This window comes from Orcinus orca, chromosome 14 (genome assembly GCF_937001465.1).
Source record: "Orcinus orca chromosome 14, mOrcOrc1.1, whole genome shotgun sequence".
Taxonomy (NCBI): Eukaryota; Metazoa; Chordata; class Mammalia; order Artiodactyla; family Delphinidae; genus Orcinus; species Orcinus orca.
Window position 1 is genome coordinate 87667529 of NC_064572.1, and position 14065 is coordinate 87681593.

Consider the following 14065-nt stretch of genomic DNA (forward strand, 5'->3'; position numbering starts at 1 on the left):
AATTGTTGTTGTGTTCCACAGCATAGATACATCTTCATGTGTTTATTATAGCCATTCTAATAGGTATGTAATGCTGTGTCATCATGGTTTTAATTTGCATTTCCCTAACGGTTATGTTGAACATCTTTTCATGGGCTTATTTACCACAGTATATCCTCCTTTGGCAAGCTGTCAGTTCAGGTCTTTTGCCCATTTTTTTAATTAGGTGGTTTGTTTTCTTACTGTTGAGTTTAAAGATTTTTTATGTATATTGCAGATATAAGTCCTTTGTTAGATATGTTATTTCCAAATATTTTCTCCCAGGCTCTAACTTGTCTTTTATCTCCTAACACTGACTTTCACAGACCAATTTTTTTTTTCATTTTGATGAAGTTCAGTTTATTTTTTAATTTATGAATTGTGGTTTTGATGACACGTCTGAGAACTGTATGCCTAACTTCGGGTCACAAAGGTTTTCTCTGTTTTCTTCTAAAACTTTCTTAGTTGAAAGTTTTATTTAAATATACGATTTATTTTAAATTAATTTTTATAAGGTATGAGATTTGGGTCAGAGTTCAGTGTTTTGCATGTAGATGTCAAGTTTTCCAACACCATTTTTGAAAATAATACCTTTTTCCGTTGAAATGCCTTTGCACCTTTGTCAGAAACCATTTGGACATACGTGTGCTAGTCTCTTTTGGAAATCTCTATGCTTATCCCTTTACAATTTCATATTATCCTGATCTATAACAGCATAATAGTGAGTCTTAAAACCTGCTCGTGTGCTTTCTCCCTTTTTTTTTTTTTGCCTGTTTCAAAATGTTTTGACAGTTCAGGTTCCTTTTCCTTTCCATGTAAGTTTTAGAAGAAGCTTGTCTATATCTTCAGCAAATATCCCTGGGATTTTGAGTGGAATGGAAATAACTCTATAGATCAATTTTTTGAGAATTGAAATCTTTATAATATTGAGACTTCCTGTCCATGAACATGGTATGTCTCTCAAATTATTTAGGTATTCTTTTATAATATTATCAATATATCAGTGTTTTGTAATTTTCAACATAACGATCTTGTATATAATTTGTTAGATTTAAATCTAAGTATTGCATTTTTGTTGGAGCTATTATCAGTGACAGAACTGTGATTGATTTTGGGGTGTTGACCTTGTACCTGGTGACTTTGCTAAATTCACCTATTAGTTCAAAGTTGGTTTTGTTGTTGGTTTGTTTTTTGTTTGTTTGTTTTGATAGATTCCTCGGTATTTTCCCATAAACAAATCATGTTGTCTGTGAATAGGGACAGTTTTATTTCTTTCTTTCCAAAATGTATGACTTTTATTTCCTTCTCTTGCCTTAGTGTAATGGCTAGAACTTCCGCGATGATACTGATTAGGAGTGGACATCCTTGCTTTCTTCTCAGTCTTGAGAGGAAAAGCATTCATCTTTTCACAGTTAAGTCTGATATTAACTGTAGGGGTTTTTTTTGTCTAATATCTTTATCAGGTTATTCCTAATGGCTGAGAGCTTTCATCTTGAATGGATGTTGAAATTTGTTAAATTTTTTTCCTACCACAATTGATATTGTTATGTATTTTTCTTCATTAGGCTGTTAATATGGTGGATCATATTCATTTTTAATTGACTTCATTTTTTAGAACAGTTTTAGATTTACCAAAAAAATTGAGAAGTTAGTACAGAGAGTTCCCTGATACCCCACACTCATTTTGCCCTATAATTGACATATTAGTGTGATACACTTGTTACAATCAACAAACCAGTACTGATATCTTACTAACTAAAGTTCATATCTTATTCAGATTTTCTTAGGTTTTACCTAATGTCCTTCTTCTGTTCCAGGAACCAGTTTAGGATACCATGATAGATTTGGTCATTATATCTCCTTAGACTCCTCTTAGCTTTGACATTTTCTCAGATTTTCCTTGTTTTAGATGACCTTGACAGTTTTCAGGAGTACTTGTCAGGAATTTTGTAAAGTGTCACTATATTCGAATTTATATGATGCTTTTCTCATCATAGACTGGGGCCGTGGCGTTGTGGAAGACCACAGAGGTAAAATGCCATTTTCATGCAGTCGTATCAGGGTACATGCTATCATAATGATTTAACACTGTTGAGGTTGGCCTTGCTCAGTACCAATATGAAGATAAACGTTAGTTCATACTCATGTCTACACAGAGTTCTAATCCATTATTACATGGATCCTTCTGGCCACCTCTTGCTTATCTGTGAGAAACTGGCTCCAGCCTTCTGCCATCCGTTTAGCTAGTTGTTTGAGCCCAGTATACCGTATAGCAGTATCAGGACTTTTATCCTGTACTTCCATGGGAAACAACTGTATCAACCAGAGTACAGTGCCCAGTGCAGTTCCTTTTGTCTTAGTCTTATGGACTCCACTCATTTCCAGAGTTACTTAGGTCACCATGTTTCCTCCCACACACCTCCGTGGGCTTGTTCATACGTTTGTCATACAGTTAGATTCTCTTGTCACCGCCTGCATTCTTTCCTGGGGTCCTGCAGTCTCCTAAGTACATGGCTGTTGTTAATTTGCATACATTGAATGTATGTCTCTATTGTTATTCCTTTTACAAAAGGTCATAGAGTTGGGATCATACAGCATGTAGCCTTTCCAGAATTTTTTTTTCACTTGGCAATATACATTTAAGATTCCTCCATGTCTTTTTGTGACTTGATGGTTCACTCTCTACATGACTGAATAATATTCCATTGTATGGGTGTTCCATAGTTCATTTACCTATTAAAGGACATCTTGGTTTCCAGTTTTTGGCAATAGGTGAGTAAAGCTGCTGTAAACGTTCACGTGTGGGTTTTTGTGTGGACATAAGTTTTCCAGTCAGTTGAGTAAATATCTAGGAGCGCGGTTGCTGGTTCATGTGGTAAGCCTCAGTTTAGCTTTCTAAGAAACGACCAACTTTCTTCCAAAGTCGCTGTTGCACTTTGCATTTTCATCAGCAATGAATGAATATCCCTCATCCTCACCAGCAGTCAGTACTATTGAGGGTTTTTCTTGTTTGTTTGTTTGTTTTATTTTGAGCCATCCTGATAGGTGTGTAATTGTATCCCATTGTTTCAACGTATAACTCCCTAATGACAAATGATGTTAAGCAGCTTATCATATGCTTATTTGTCGTCTGTATATCTTTTTTGGTGAGGAGGTGTCTGTTAAGCTCTTATCCGTTTTCTAATTGAGTTATTTCCTTACTGTTGAGTTTTTTAAGAATTCTTTGTGTATTTTGGATACAAGTCCTTTATCAGATGCATGTTTTGCAAAATTTTCTTTCAGCCTATGGCTTTTCTTTAAGGTGTCTTAACAGCATCTTTCAAAGAGCAGAAATTCATTGTGATAAAGTTCAACTTACCCATTTTTTTCTTCCATGAATCATGCTCTATCCAAAAACTCTTCCCTAAACGCAAGGTCAGCTAGATTTTTCTCTGGGTGACCATCTTCTAGGTGTTTTATAGTTTTGCCTTTTAGATTTACGTCTGTGATCCGTTTTGAGTTCGCTTCTGTAGAAGATGCATATGGTCTGTGTCTAGATTCCTATTTTGCATGTGGCTGTCCAGTCGCTCCAGCACCATCTGTTGGAAAGACTAGCCTTTTTCCACTGAATTGCCTTTGCTCCTCTATTTATGCGGGTGGTTTCATGCCGTTCCGTTGCTCTAGGTGTTTTCCAGCAGTGCGCCCTGTCTTGATTACTGTAGCTTTATAATAGATTAATTGGTCAGACGTTGAATCAGCCCTCCATTCCCGGGGCGGCTCCACTGAAGTTTGACGTCTTGTTCTTGATGTATTTCTTGATTTGCAAACACTTCGTTGAGGATTCTTGCATGTGGGTCCATGAGAGATGCTGACCTGTGCTTTTCTGGTTACTGTCTTTTCTGATTTTAATATTGGAGTAATTCTAGCCTCATAAAATGCCTTGAGAAGTGTTGTTCCCTTCTCTTCTATTATTCTGAAAAAGATAATGCTGAATTGATGCGTCATTTAAATGTTTGATAGAATTTTCTGGTGAAATTATCTGGCCCTATGATTTCAGAAGATTTTAAACTATGAATTCAAGTTCTTTGATAGTTACAGGACTATCTCCAGTTATCTGTTTCATCCTGGATGAGTTTTGGTAGTTTGTAGTTTTAGATAAATTTGTCTAATTCATCTGTGATATTGAATATTGTGCCTAGAGTTATTTGTAGGAAAAACTTTTTGTCAATTTAATGTCTGTGAGGTCAGTAGTAACATCCCCTCTTTTGTTCCTCATGTTGATAATTTGTTGGGTTTTTTTAATCAGTCTTACTAAAGATTTATCAATTTATTTTTCTTTTTAAAGAACCCAGTTTTGGCTTCATGTATTTTACTCTATCATTTTTTGTTTTCGATTTCACTAGTTTCTGCTATTACCTTTATTCTTTCCTTCCTTCTCCTTTTGGTGTATTTTGCTTTTCTCTTTCTGGTTTCTTAAGGTGGAAGCTTATTATTAATTTTATGTTTTATGTTATTACTGATCTGAGACCTTCTTTCTAAGATATGCACTTAATACTACAGATGTCCCTCTAAAATACTAGCTGTGTCCCATAAATTGCGATATGCTGTATTTTCAGTTTCATTCAGTTCAATTTTGTTTTCATTTCCTGAAGACTTCTTCTGTGACCCATAGACTATTTAGAAATGGCTTACTTACTCTCCAGATGTTTGGAGATTTTCCTTTTGTCTTTTTCCATTATGATCAGAGAACATCACTCGTCTGATTTCAGTTGTTTAAACGTTGTTAACATTTGTTTCATAACCCAGAATCTGCTTCATCTTGATTGGTGTTCCATGTGCATTTGTAAAGAGTATCTATTCTGCTGTTACTGGCTATTCTATAAATGTCAGTTAAAACAAGTTGGTTCACAGTGTTTTTTATTTCTGCATCCTTGATGTTCTGTCAACTGTTTCTATGAATTATGAGGGAGAAGTAGTGAAGTCTTCAAGTAAAATTGTGGATTTGTCTAATTATCCTTTCAGTTTTGCCATTTTTTTGCTTCCTGCATTTGAGCCCTGTCGTTAGGTACATAAGCATTTAGGGTTGGGATGTCAAACATTTATTTCATTTTATTTGCTATCTTATTATTTATTACATTTTATTATCACATTATTATTCATTTTCTATCTTTTCCCTCGGTTTTTCATTTTTCTTTCCCCTTTCTTTCCTTCCTATGGAATATTTTGACATTTTTTTATATCGTGTGTTTTTTAACTATATCATCTCTCATAGTTTTTCTAGTGGTTGCTGTAGGGATTATGATACATACTTAACTGTCACAGTCTAATTGGAATCAATATTTCTCCACCTTAAAGTAGAATATAGAAGCCTTGCCACCATGTAGGTCCTTTAACTCCCTGCTTTATGTTATGGTGTCTTGTTTTACCTCTGTGTACATTGAAAATCTTATCTGTTGATGTCATGGTTTTGCTTTCAGTCATTAAACATATTTTAAAGAACTCAACAGAAGAACAGTCTTTGGTATTTAGCCAAATAGTTACCATTTGTTTTGTTCTGCTTTTGTTCCTAATGTTCCACACTTCCCTCTGGTATTATTTTGCTTCTTACTGAAGAACTTCCTTTAGCATTTCAGGTCTGCTGGCAACACCTTAACTTTTGCTTTTTTTAATCTGAAAACGTCTTTATTTTAACTTCACTCCTGAAAGATTGTTTTCAAAACTGGATGTAGAATTCTAAGTTGACAGTTCTTGTGTTTCAGCACGTTAAAATTGCCATTTTGCTTTCTTCTACCTCTGTGGCTACTATAAGAATTCTATAGTCATTCAAACATTGTTCTCCTATAAATAATGCAACATTTTTCTTTGTTTTCAAGATTTCTTTCTTTGTCTTTAGATTTCAGCAGCTTCATCGTGGTGTGTCTGGGAGTGGATTTCTTTGGGTGTGTCCTGTTTGCACTTTGCTGAGCTTCTTAAATCTATGGTTGTATATCTTTTGCCAAATTCGGAAAATGTTTAGCTGTTATTTCTTTCTTCTACACCACACTTTTCTCTGTCTCCTTCCGGAACTCCAGTAACACGCACGTTAGACCTTTTGGCTTTTCCAACATGTCCCCGAGGCTGTTTTTGGTTTTTGTTGTTTGCTTTTGACATTTTTTCCTGTTTCTCTGGTTGATCATTTCTGCTGACTTATCCTCAGTCTCAGTGGCTCTTCCTCTGGCATCCGCATTCTGCTAAGAAGCCCCATGCAGTGCAGTTTTTTCGTTTTCTATGTTGAATTTTTCAGTACTAAATTCTCCATCTGATTCTTCTTTGTAACTTCTATTTTTTTAAAAAAACTCTCTGTATTTTCATTTGTTTCGTGGGTATTTTCCCTTCTCACAGCATTTCTATTACAGATCCTTTGAAGTGGTTGTCAGGTGATGTTTATCAAGTCATCACATTGCACACCTTAAGTATCTTACAGTTTTATTTGTTAATCATACCTCAGAAAGCTTGAGGGAGGGGGCGGTTGTCAGGTGATTCTAACTCCTGTGTCAGCTTTGGCCTTTACGTTTGTTGACTGTCTTTTCCCAGGCAAGTTGAGGTTTTCCTGATTCTTCATATGCTAAGTAATCTGGGGTTGTAACCTGATCATTTTGAATATGATATTCTGAGACTCTGGGTCTCGTGTAAATCTTACAGTAATGTTGATATTTTTGTTTCTGAGACACTCGACCTGGTTGGATACAGCCCATGAGTCCTGACCAGGCTTCTGCAGGTTGTGGTTTCAGTATCCGTTCCTTTGTAGCCTCCGCAATCCCGTTCAGGTCTGCCCTCCAGGACCCCAGCAGTGGTCTAACCCTTACCTCAGTTCTCGGAGTCTTGGGTTTAGTGGCAGATCCACACATGCCCAGCTCAGGGGCGAATCCAGGAATCTATAAACAACTTGCTGGTGTGCTTTCCCAAAGGCCTCTTTCTCTGCAGTCTCCCTGGTCCTTCCCAGTTCTTGGGGGTTCTCCGTGCTACCACACACTCCTGCGACTGTGCTTCCATCTAGGGCCGAGCAGTGAGAATACAAAGAAGGGGAAAGCAGTGGGTCCACCCACCTTTGGGGACCATAGCTCTTCCCATCAGAAAGGATGTTTCTTCTCAGGGCCTTCAGCACCTGCGGGCCCCCCACCACTGCAGGATTGCTTGGGGGCGGCGGTACAGGAGTTCAGAGGCAATAGCACAGAGGGGGGCTCCTCCATGCTCTGAGCATCAGGGGTCCTTCTCCCTCCTCAGGGTGATGAGAGCCCTGGGCTCTGTCTGCAGCAGCAGCAGCACCGCCGGGGTCGAGGCTGCAGTCCGTCCTGGCTGGGGGTTATTGAGGAGAAAAGTGGTAAACTGGCACGTCGTTGTGGGGTTTCTTCACATTCCTCTTCCCGAACCTTTACTTTCCACGGCCCTCAAATAGCTGCTCTGTGCCTTGTGCCCAGGTTTTATAAAGGCATTCAGCAGAGATAGGCAGGGAGAAGACGCTGACTCTGTTCCCCCTGGACCAGAACCCCCGTTTCCTTCCACTTTCATGTTCTCCCTCCCAGGTTCATTCCTGGAAAGGTCGTGTGGCTGCTTCGATGCTGAGGCGGCATCAGGTCAGTTTAGCTCGTTAACACTTGAAGAGCACGTAGTGTCAGAACTCACCTCTGGAGTCACCTGGTCAGAAACCTGGCTCCCTCCCAGATTATCTTGAGCTCCCGTGTGCCAGCCTGGGTGCCCCCTCTGTGCCGGAGGCCAGAGAAGGCAAGTCCTGGGAGGGAGAACCCCTGGAAAGTTGGAAACCTGTCAAATGGCCGTGACCCACGCGTGGACACCGGGTTTGACGCTGTGGCGGGGCATCCTACAGGTGCGCAGTATCATCAGCGACCTGGCTCGCGATGTGCAATCCAGGAAGAGAGTTTAGAAAACGGTTTTTGCCAGGTTTAGGTGGTTGTGGTGGGTGTGTTTAAGTAGCCACCCAAGCGCAAATGGAGATGGCCGTGTCCTTAAGATAAGGGGGATCTAAGGAGCAGTCTTCCAGCAGTGCCTACCTTGACCTCACCTGGACCCCAGAACAGGCAGGAGATGGGGAAGGAGAGGAACACCCAGAATGTGGCCTCCAGAGGCTGCAGCTGCTCTCCGCAGAGGACCTTACGGGAGAGAAAAGGGTGGTGTTTCAGTGGTTGCCCCTTAGGGCACCTGAAATGATGGTCCGGCCACTAAAGACTGATGTGGTCACCTCAAGAGAATGTATTTTACACATCGATCACGGTAATCTCTATGAGCAGGTTTTGCTACATTTTAGAATGGTACCAACAACCGAGAGTGTTGCCCCTCCCCTTTCGGAGGGGTGGGGCTCAGGTCTGATTTTGCACAGGTCCAGGGCGAAGGCGCTGGCTCTGAGCACCGCTTAGACTAATAAATGCATTTGCTCCCTACAAGGTGGAATTGGGTTTCCAGGTACATTTATACAGTGATGTGCTTGATTGACAAATACTGCATTTCTTGAGCTGTTCGTCCCAGTACCGTTGCCTGGTACATACAAGGTGAGAAACGGTTTCCCGTGGAAAACTTGACAGTGAAGCTGAAAATGTTTGATAAACTCTGCGCTCATGTACGGGCGTCCAGTTGTTTTACTTTACAGTGTTTTTCCCCTTGGAAGGAGGGGCGCTCTGTGACTCGGCAGGAGTCCGTCAGCGCCTGGCGCTCAGGCGGCGGCCGGGGAGCTGCGCCGCGGCTTCTCGGAACTGTTCTGTCTCTCCAGCTTCTGTCTGCACACACCTCTCACCGTATGCCTGCAGGTTTAGTAAGTTCCAGACTGTCCTCCTGGAAGACCTAGGCAGCATCCTCTCCCTGGGCCAAAACATGGAAAGCAAAAACCAGCAACGCTGGGCTGTGGGAAGAAGGCAGGAGACCGGCCTCTGCTTCTTGCTGTGTCGACTTGTGCTGCTTTTATCGTTTCTTTTCCGAGACAGCTATCCCTGAAACCTTTTTCTCCAAGTTATCACCAAGCTGCCTTGCTTTTCTTTTTTTCTTCCTTTTTTTTTTTTTTAAGTTAGGCACAACAGCGGGCGACAGTGATAATGATGAACAGTTTGATTTCAAAACCCTTTCTAAAGAAATCACAGTAAACAGAGTCTGTTTGCCTAAGGAAACGCTCTCAGCAATCAGCTAGTCACACAACCGCCTGTGCTAATGAACCCAGAGCTGTTAACGTGGTTTCTTCAGTTAAATTGATTCATGAATTTTGAAGAGAACATTATCTAATGAATTTTCTTTGAATAGAAAGCAATTAAAAGGACAAATCAGTCTGATTAACCCCAAAGTCACCCTCCTGCCACAAACGGTGTAGAGTTTGAAATTATATCGTAAAAAACTAGAGCACATTTGCTATCTTTCTGCCCTCTGCTAATCCATGTAAATTAATGAACAACAAAGTCAATTTCTTTGCTGACCCTTTTCTGGTATCACCTGGATTATGCTGATGTTTAATTTGCTTAATGTTATAATAAAGTCTAAACAGATTTTTCTTTCCCGGTGAAGTGATTAGCATTCCCTTCAGTGAAGAAGTGATTTTTATTATTTAACACGCATGTAAGGGTGTGTTTCCTTTAAGAACCAAATCGCACTTGGCCAGCTTGGCACCGAGTGTAATTAGTGCTATTAGGGACACACTCAGGGACCGCGCCCCTGCCCGTGGAATCCTTCCCTTTGTTGCTGCGTCGGGCGCTCCCGCCCCTCCTCTGGGGGCCACAGCTCCGTGTCCAGTTCTCCCGCGCCGTGCGTCCCCTTCGGAAAGACAATAGGTGTCGGTTCAGACCCACCTCCTTCACATGCCAGGCTTCTCCCCAGCGCACTCCGCGCCCGCGAAACAGCTCTAAACCTGGAGCAGAGGGAGGGAATGTTGTCCTGCGTTTTCCTTTTCATTCCTGCAGCGGGGTGAAGAGCGAATGCAATTTGATGTGGTTTAGTCAATTCAGATGGGAATGAAGTTGTTTTATCTTTGCAGCCCTGCTCATTACAGATGCCTGTAGCCAAGGTCACCACCAGCCCCTGTGTACCGTGGTGTTTGGCATTCTAAGCCTGCCCGCCGTCGGATGTGGACAGCTAGTATAATATCAGAGCCCAGCCCGTGGCTTCCTTTTCCTTCTGTGTCCCAGCCGAAGTTGGAAATTAACCAGCGGAACAAAAGGTTTCGAAGTTGGTGTGCAAGCAGGGCCTTCTGTGCTCACGGAGCGCACTGCCTGCTAATTTATACACGCCCGGGTGCCGGGAGAGCGTGTCTCGGGCCTGCCTGGCGCTCGGGGAAGATGGGAGGAAGTTGCAGATCTGTGAGGCACGGTTGGGGACACCTGCAGAGGGGCCGGCCCGCTCCGTGCCCTGCATCGCACGCCTCTTCCTCCGTGTCGGGTGACACGGTGACAGGGCCGTGCGGAGCTGTTTTCATTGAGAATAACACCTCTGTGTATGTTGATGCGCCCTCACCCTCTCCTTCAGGACTGGCAGCCATTTGTATCCGAGCTGTCGGAGCCGTTGGCCCAAATCGTGTCACTCTGCTCTCTCCCTTCAGATTCGTTCACCAGACAGGCGCTGTGGAAGCTGCTGAAGGCTGTGAAATTCGGAGAGACGATTTCTTACCAGCAATTAGCGGCCCTGGCGGGCAACCCCAAAGCAGCGCGGGCCGTGGGAGAGGCGATGAGAAGCAATCCTGTGAGTTTGCGTCCACGTGGCGTCAGCATGGCCGTGGCCAGTGGGGGGCCTGGGCACTGCGCTCAGGGGGTCACAGTGTCCTCTGACTGAAGCGGGTTTCAGGGGCAGCCCGGGCTGCAGTGGGCGGGGAGGACAGGAAGCCTTTGTGGTGGGGACCTCTGGAAGAGGCATGGGTGGCACTGGTGGGGTGAAGGTGGTAAAGACGCTTTCCCACGCACCACCGAGACCCTCCCCGCCCCACGATGCGTGTCAGAACCATGGGAGCTGCTTGTCACAGGGAGCTCGGGGCGGCGAAGCCTGGAGAAGTGGCAAGCAGACAGCCATTCGTTCACTGGACAGCTGGGCACGCTGGGTGCCTGGGGTGTGCCCGACGCTCTTCCAGGTGCCAGGAGTACAGCAGGAAACAAAACAGACCCACCCACGAGAGCTTTTGTTCTAGAAAAATACACGTGCTGCGGTGTTTTCAAACCCATCCCCGTCGCCTGGGGGCTTTGCTCCGTCAGGAGGTCCAGGCCGTGGCCCTTGGGACCTGGGATGACTCATCGCTTTCGGGCGTGTCCCCAAGCTCCTTCACGTCTTTGTCCCCCCTGTGAGTCTGCAGTCAGGCTGGGCTGAGAGCAGGACTCACGGACCACGCAAGGCCATCTCCCCAGGGGATAGGGTCAGGCCTCAGTGTGGGGTGGCCGCAGACCTGTCGTTCCCAGGAGTGCAGAGGTCACCTCTGCTCCCCGTCACGCCACACGTGGGCCAAGCGCTGTCCAGTCTCAGGGAGGAAGTCCGCGTGGAGAGGCCGTGACGTGGGCCTGGCCAGGGCCACACACGCCTGTGGAGCCTGCAGGTGGGCAGGAAGGGCACCCCTGTCCGCACAACAGCTCGGCCCTCTGGGAGACCCCACACAGTTGCATGGGGCCCTGGAATATTCCCGATCTTATTAGTCTCCAGTGCCCGCCAGGGCCTGCTGTCACATTGGGAATGGTTTCTCCCTAAAGCTGTAGGAAAGTCTCTCATACGGTAGAAGAATGCCATCCTATCAGGAAAAGCAAAGAGAGTCATCACATCATGGGATGGGAAGTTACTAAATCAGAGAGGCCCCACTTTTTAAAAACTTGCTGTGGCCCTGCTGTGTTTTCAGAACCACTTCCACCCCCGCTCGCAGGGCAGAGGCTGGCGTTCTGCACACCGCATTCGGCAGCTCTCGCCACTCGGCTCGCGGCCGCCCGAGGGCAGAGCTGGTGTCTCGAGGAGGTGGCAGCTTCTTGGCCTTTCTCCCAAACGGCACTGTTTCTCTCAAGCAGCAGCTCCTGTAGGTCTGTAGTGGGGGCGCTGCTTTAATGTACATCTGATCCGGAGAAGAGTTTTCTTCCGTATTAAAATATCTCAGATCGTCAGGAACAATATGTGATACGATGACACAGCCCCCCACTTCCCGTGTCCCTGGTCTCCACGATGGAGGCCGGTGGATCTGGTTAGCATGTCGTTTTGCACCTGTTGTGCCGCAGTGGCGGCGGCCCAGCTACATCGTTCGCGTACGCCTCCTCTGTGTGCTACGGGTCGCCTTTCCGCGCTGAGCGTGGGGTGATGGTGAATCAAGTTTCTAGGTGTAGTTACTCACGTCTCCCAGTGAAGTTTACGTCACACCTTCCCTCTGGGAGGCCACCGTCTTCTCCCAGGTCCACTCAGTTTGGGGCAGTTTGACTTTGCTCTGGATAGAGAGACCACCCAGAGCGTGCTGTGGTGTCCACTCAGGACCTCGAGGGAGAACTCTGGGGACTAACTTCTTTGCACCCTCCTGCTTCACGGCGTCACCGTGCTGTGTAGAAATTCTCCCTCTGTCCCCCATCTCCATCCCTGTTTCAGGCCGCGCTCCTGTTCACACCCCACGCGGAGACGTGGTCCTTCTGCCCTCCCTCCCGGCCTCCCTGCATCCCGCCCTGAGGTTGGCCTCGCGTCCTGGCACCGCCCGCCCCATCAGCAGGCGCGGCTCCCATCCTTGCCGTGAAACAGCTCTGCTAACTGACAGGCGCAGATGAGCAGCCCCTCACCTGCCCCCTGTGACGCCCGCGGTTTCTCACTCTCTGCAGTGGCGAGGCCTTGGCTGTCCGCCGATGGCGCTTGTGGCGACGTTCAGAAACATTTATTGTCCTGCAAGCAGCGGGACTCTCTCCTCTTGCTATTAATCTCTATGACTGTCACTGCTCAACTGTGGCCTCAGCCACTGAAATTTATAAAAGAGGATCTCACAGGGCTTAAAACTCTACCGTCCATGAAGTCCTAGTCTCGACATCCCCATCGCGTGCCCACGCCGAGGGTGGCCGTGACGACACACTCGGGCGGGAGGATTCTGCCCGCACCACGTCCCCTCTTCTCAGCTCCCTCCCGTGCCAAGGGTGACAGGAGGTGGTGAGCCCTCTGTGGCCTTTCCCTGGGCGTCCCTCTGTAGTTGGGCGCTGCCTGTGACTCATGCAGGGACCTCAACTGGATGAGAGGCTGCAGAGGGCCCGACAGAGGCCTCCAGGTGTGGCTCAGAGGCACCGGGGGTGCCCCGGCAAGGAGATGCCTGCTGCGTGGTGCAGCACGGGCAGCTCGGCGGGAATCAGCCGTCCTCAGAGGGCTCCCACAAAGTTGGTAAAAGAGAACCTCCTCAGAACGGGCCGAGGGATCTCAGTGGTGACCCAGGGACCTGAGGGAGGAAGGGGCCTAGTCAGGGACCGGCTGGCGTGTCCCGCTTCTCGGCGCTGATGGCAGGGGCCCGGCCACAGCACCACACACGTGGGCTCCAGCACAGATCGCACATCGTAGAGGCTTACCCGCTGAAAACATCTTGTGTTCCGGCCGGGAAGAATGGTTGTGCGTTTCAGGAGGAGAGCGGCAGGTGGCTGTGGAATGTTCCAGAGCGCTGTGAGGCCCACGGCGTGCTGAGTCCTTAGGCGGCTGGCGGTAAAAGGACCCGTGCTGGCTCCCGCGACGGCACGTGCTCTTGGCCTGGGCTGCCCTCCCCACGCCAGGCTGAGGGGCGGTTTTTGCGGTGGTGGGGGAGTTTCGTCCCATTCCAGGCCCTTGGCTTTTCCGTGGTTTTCCGTGAAGGAATTAACAGCCCAGGTGAAATGGTTTCGCAGCCTTCCAGAAGACCCTCTCCCAGGCCCAGCCTGGGGGACGGGCCGTCTTCCGGTGGGGCGGGTTGAAGAGGCCTCACACCCTCCCCGGTAAAGCACCCTTCCACTCATCCTCAGACAGAATTTGCTAAACGCAGTTCAAAGGCAATCGATACTTGCACAGAGAGTTTCTCCACCTTCTTCTAAACAAACGCATTCCTAAGGAGCTAGTTTATTCACAGATTGCCATGAGCGTTAATGACCCCCTG

The 14065-nt window shown here is 46.2% G+C and overlaps 1 protein-coding gene across 10 annotated transcripts in view; it reads left to right on the forward strand.

The window, feature by feature from the left end:
- Positions 1 to 14065, forward strand: part of MGMT (O-6-methylguanine-DNA methyltransferase) — a 344622-nt gene that overhangs the window by 264389 nt on the left and 66168 nt on the right. For all 10 annotated transcript variants that reach the window (XR_007471269.1, XR_007471270.1, XR_007471271.1 and 7 more), the window contains one exon: positions 10565 to 10704. Coding sequence is in view for 6 of the 10 variants with exons in the window: in XM_049696970.1 (XP_049552927.1) it covers positions 10565 to 10704 (140 nt within the window). In the remaining 4 variants the exon portion in view is untranslated. The remainder of the gene's footprint in view (positions 1 to 10564; positions 10705 to 14065) is intronic.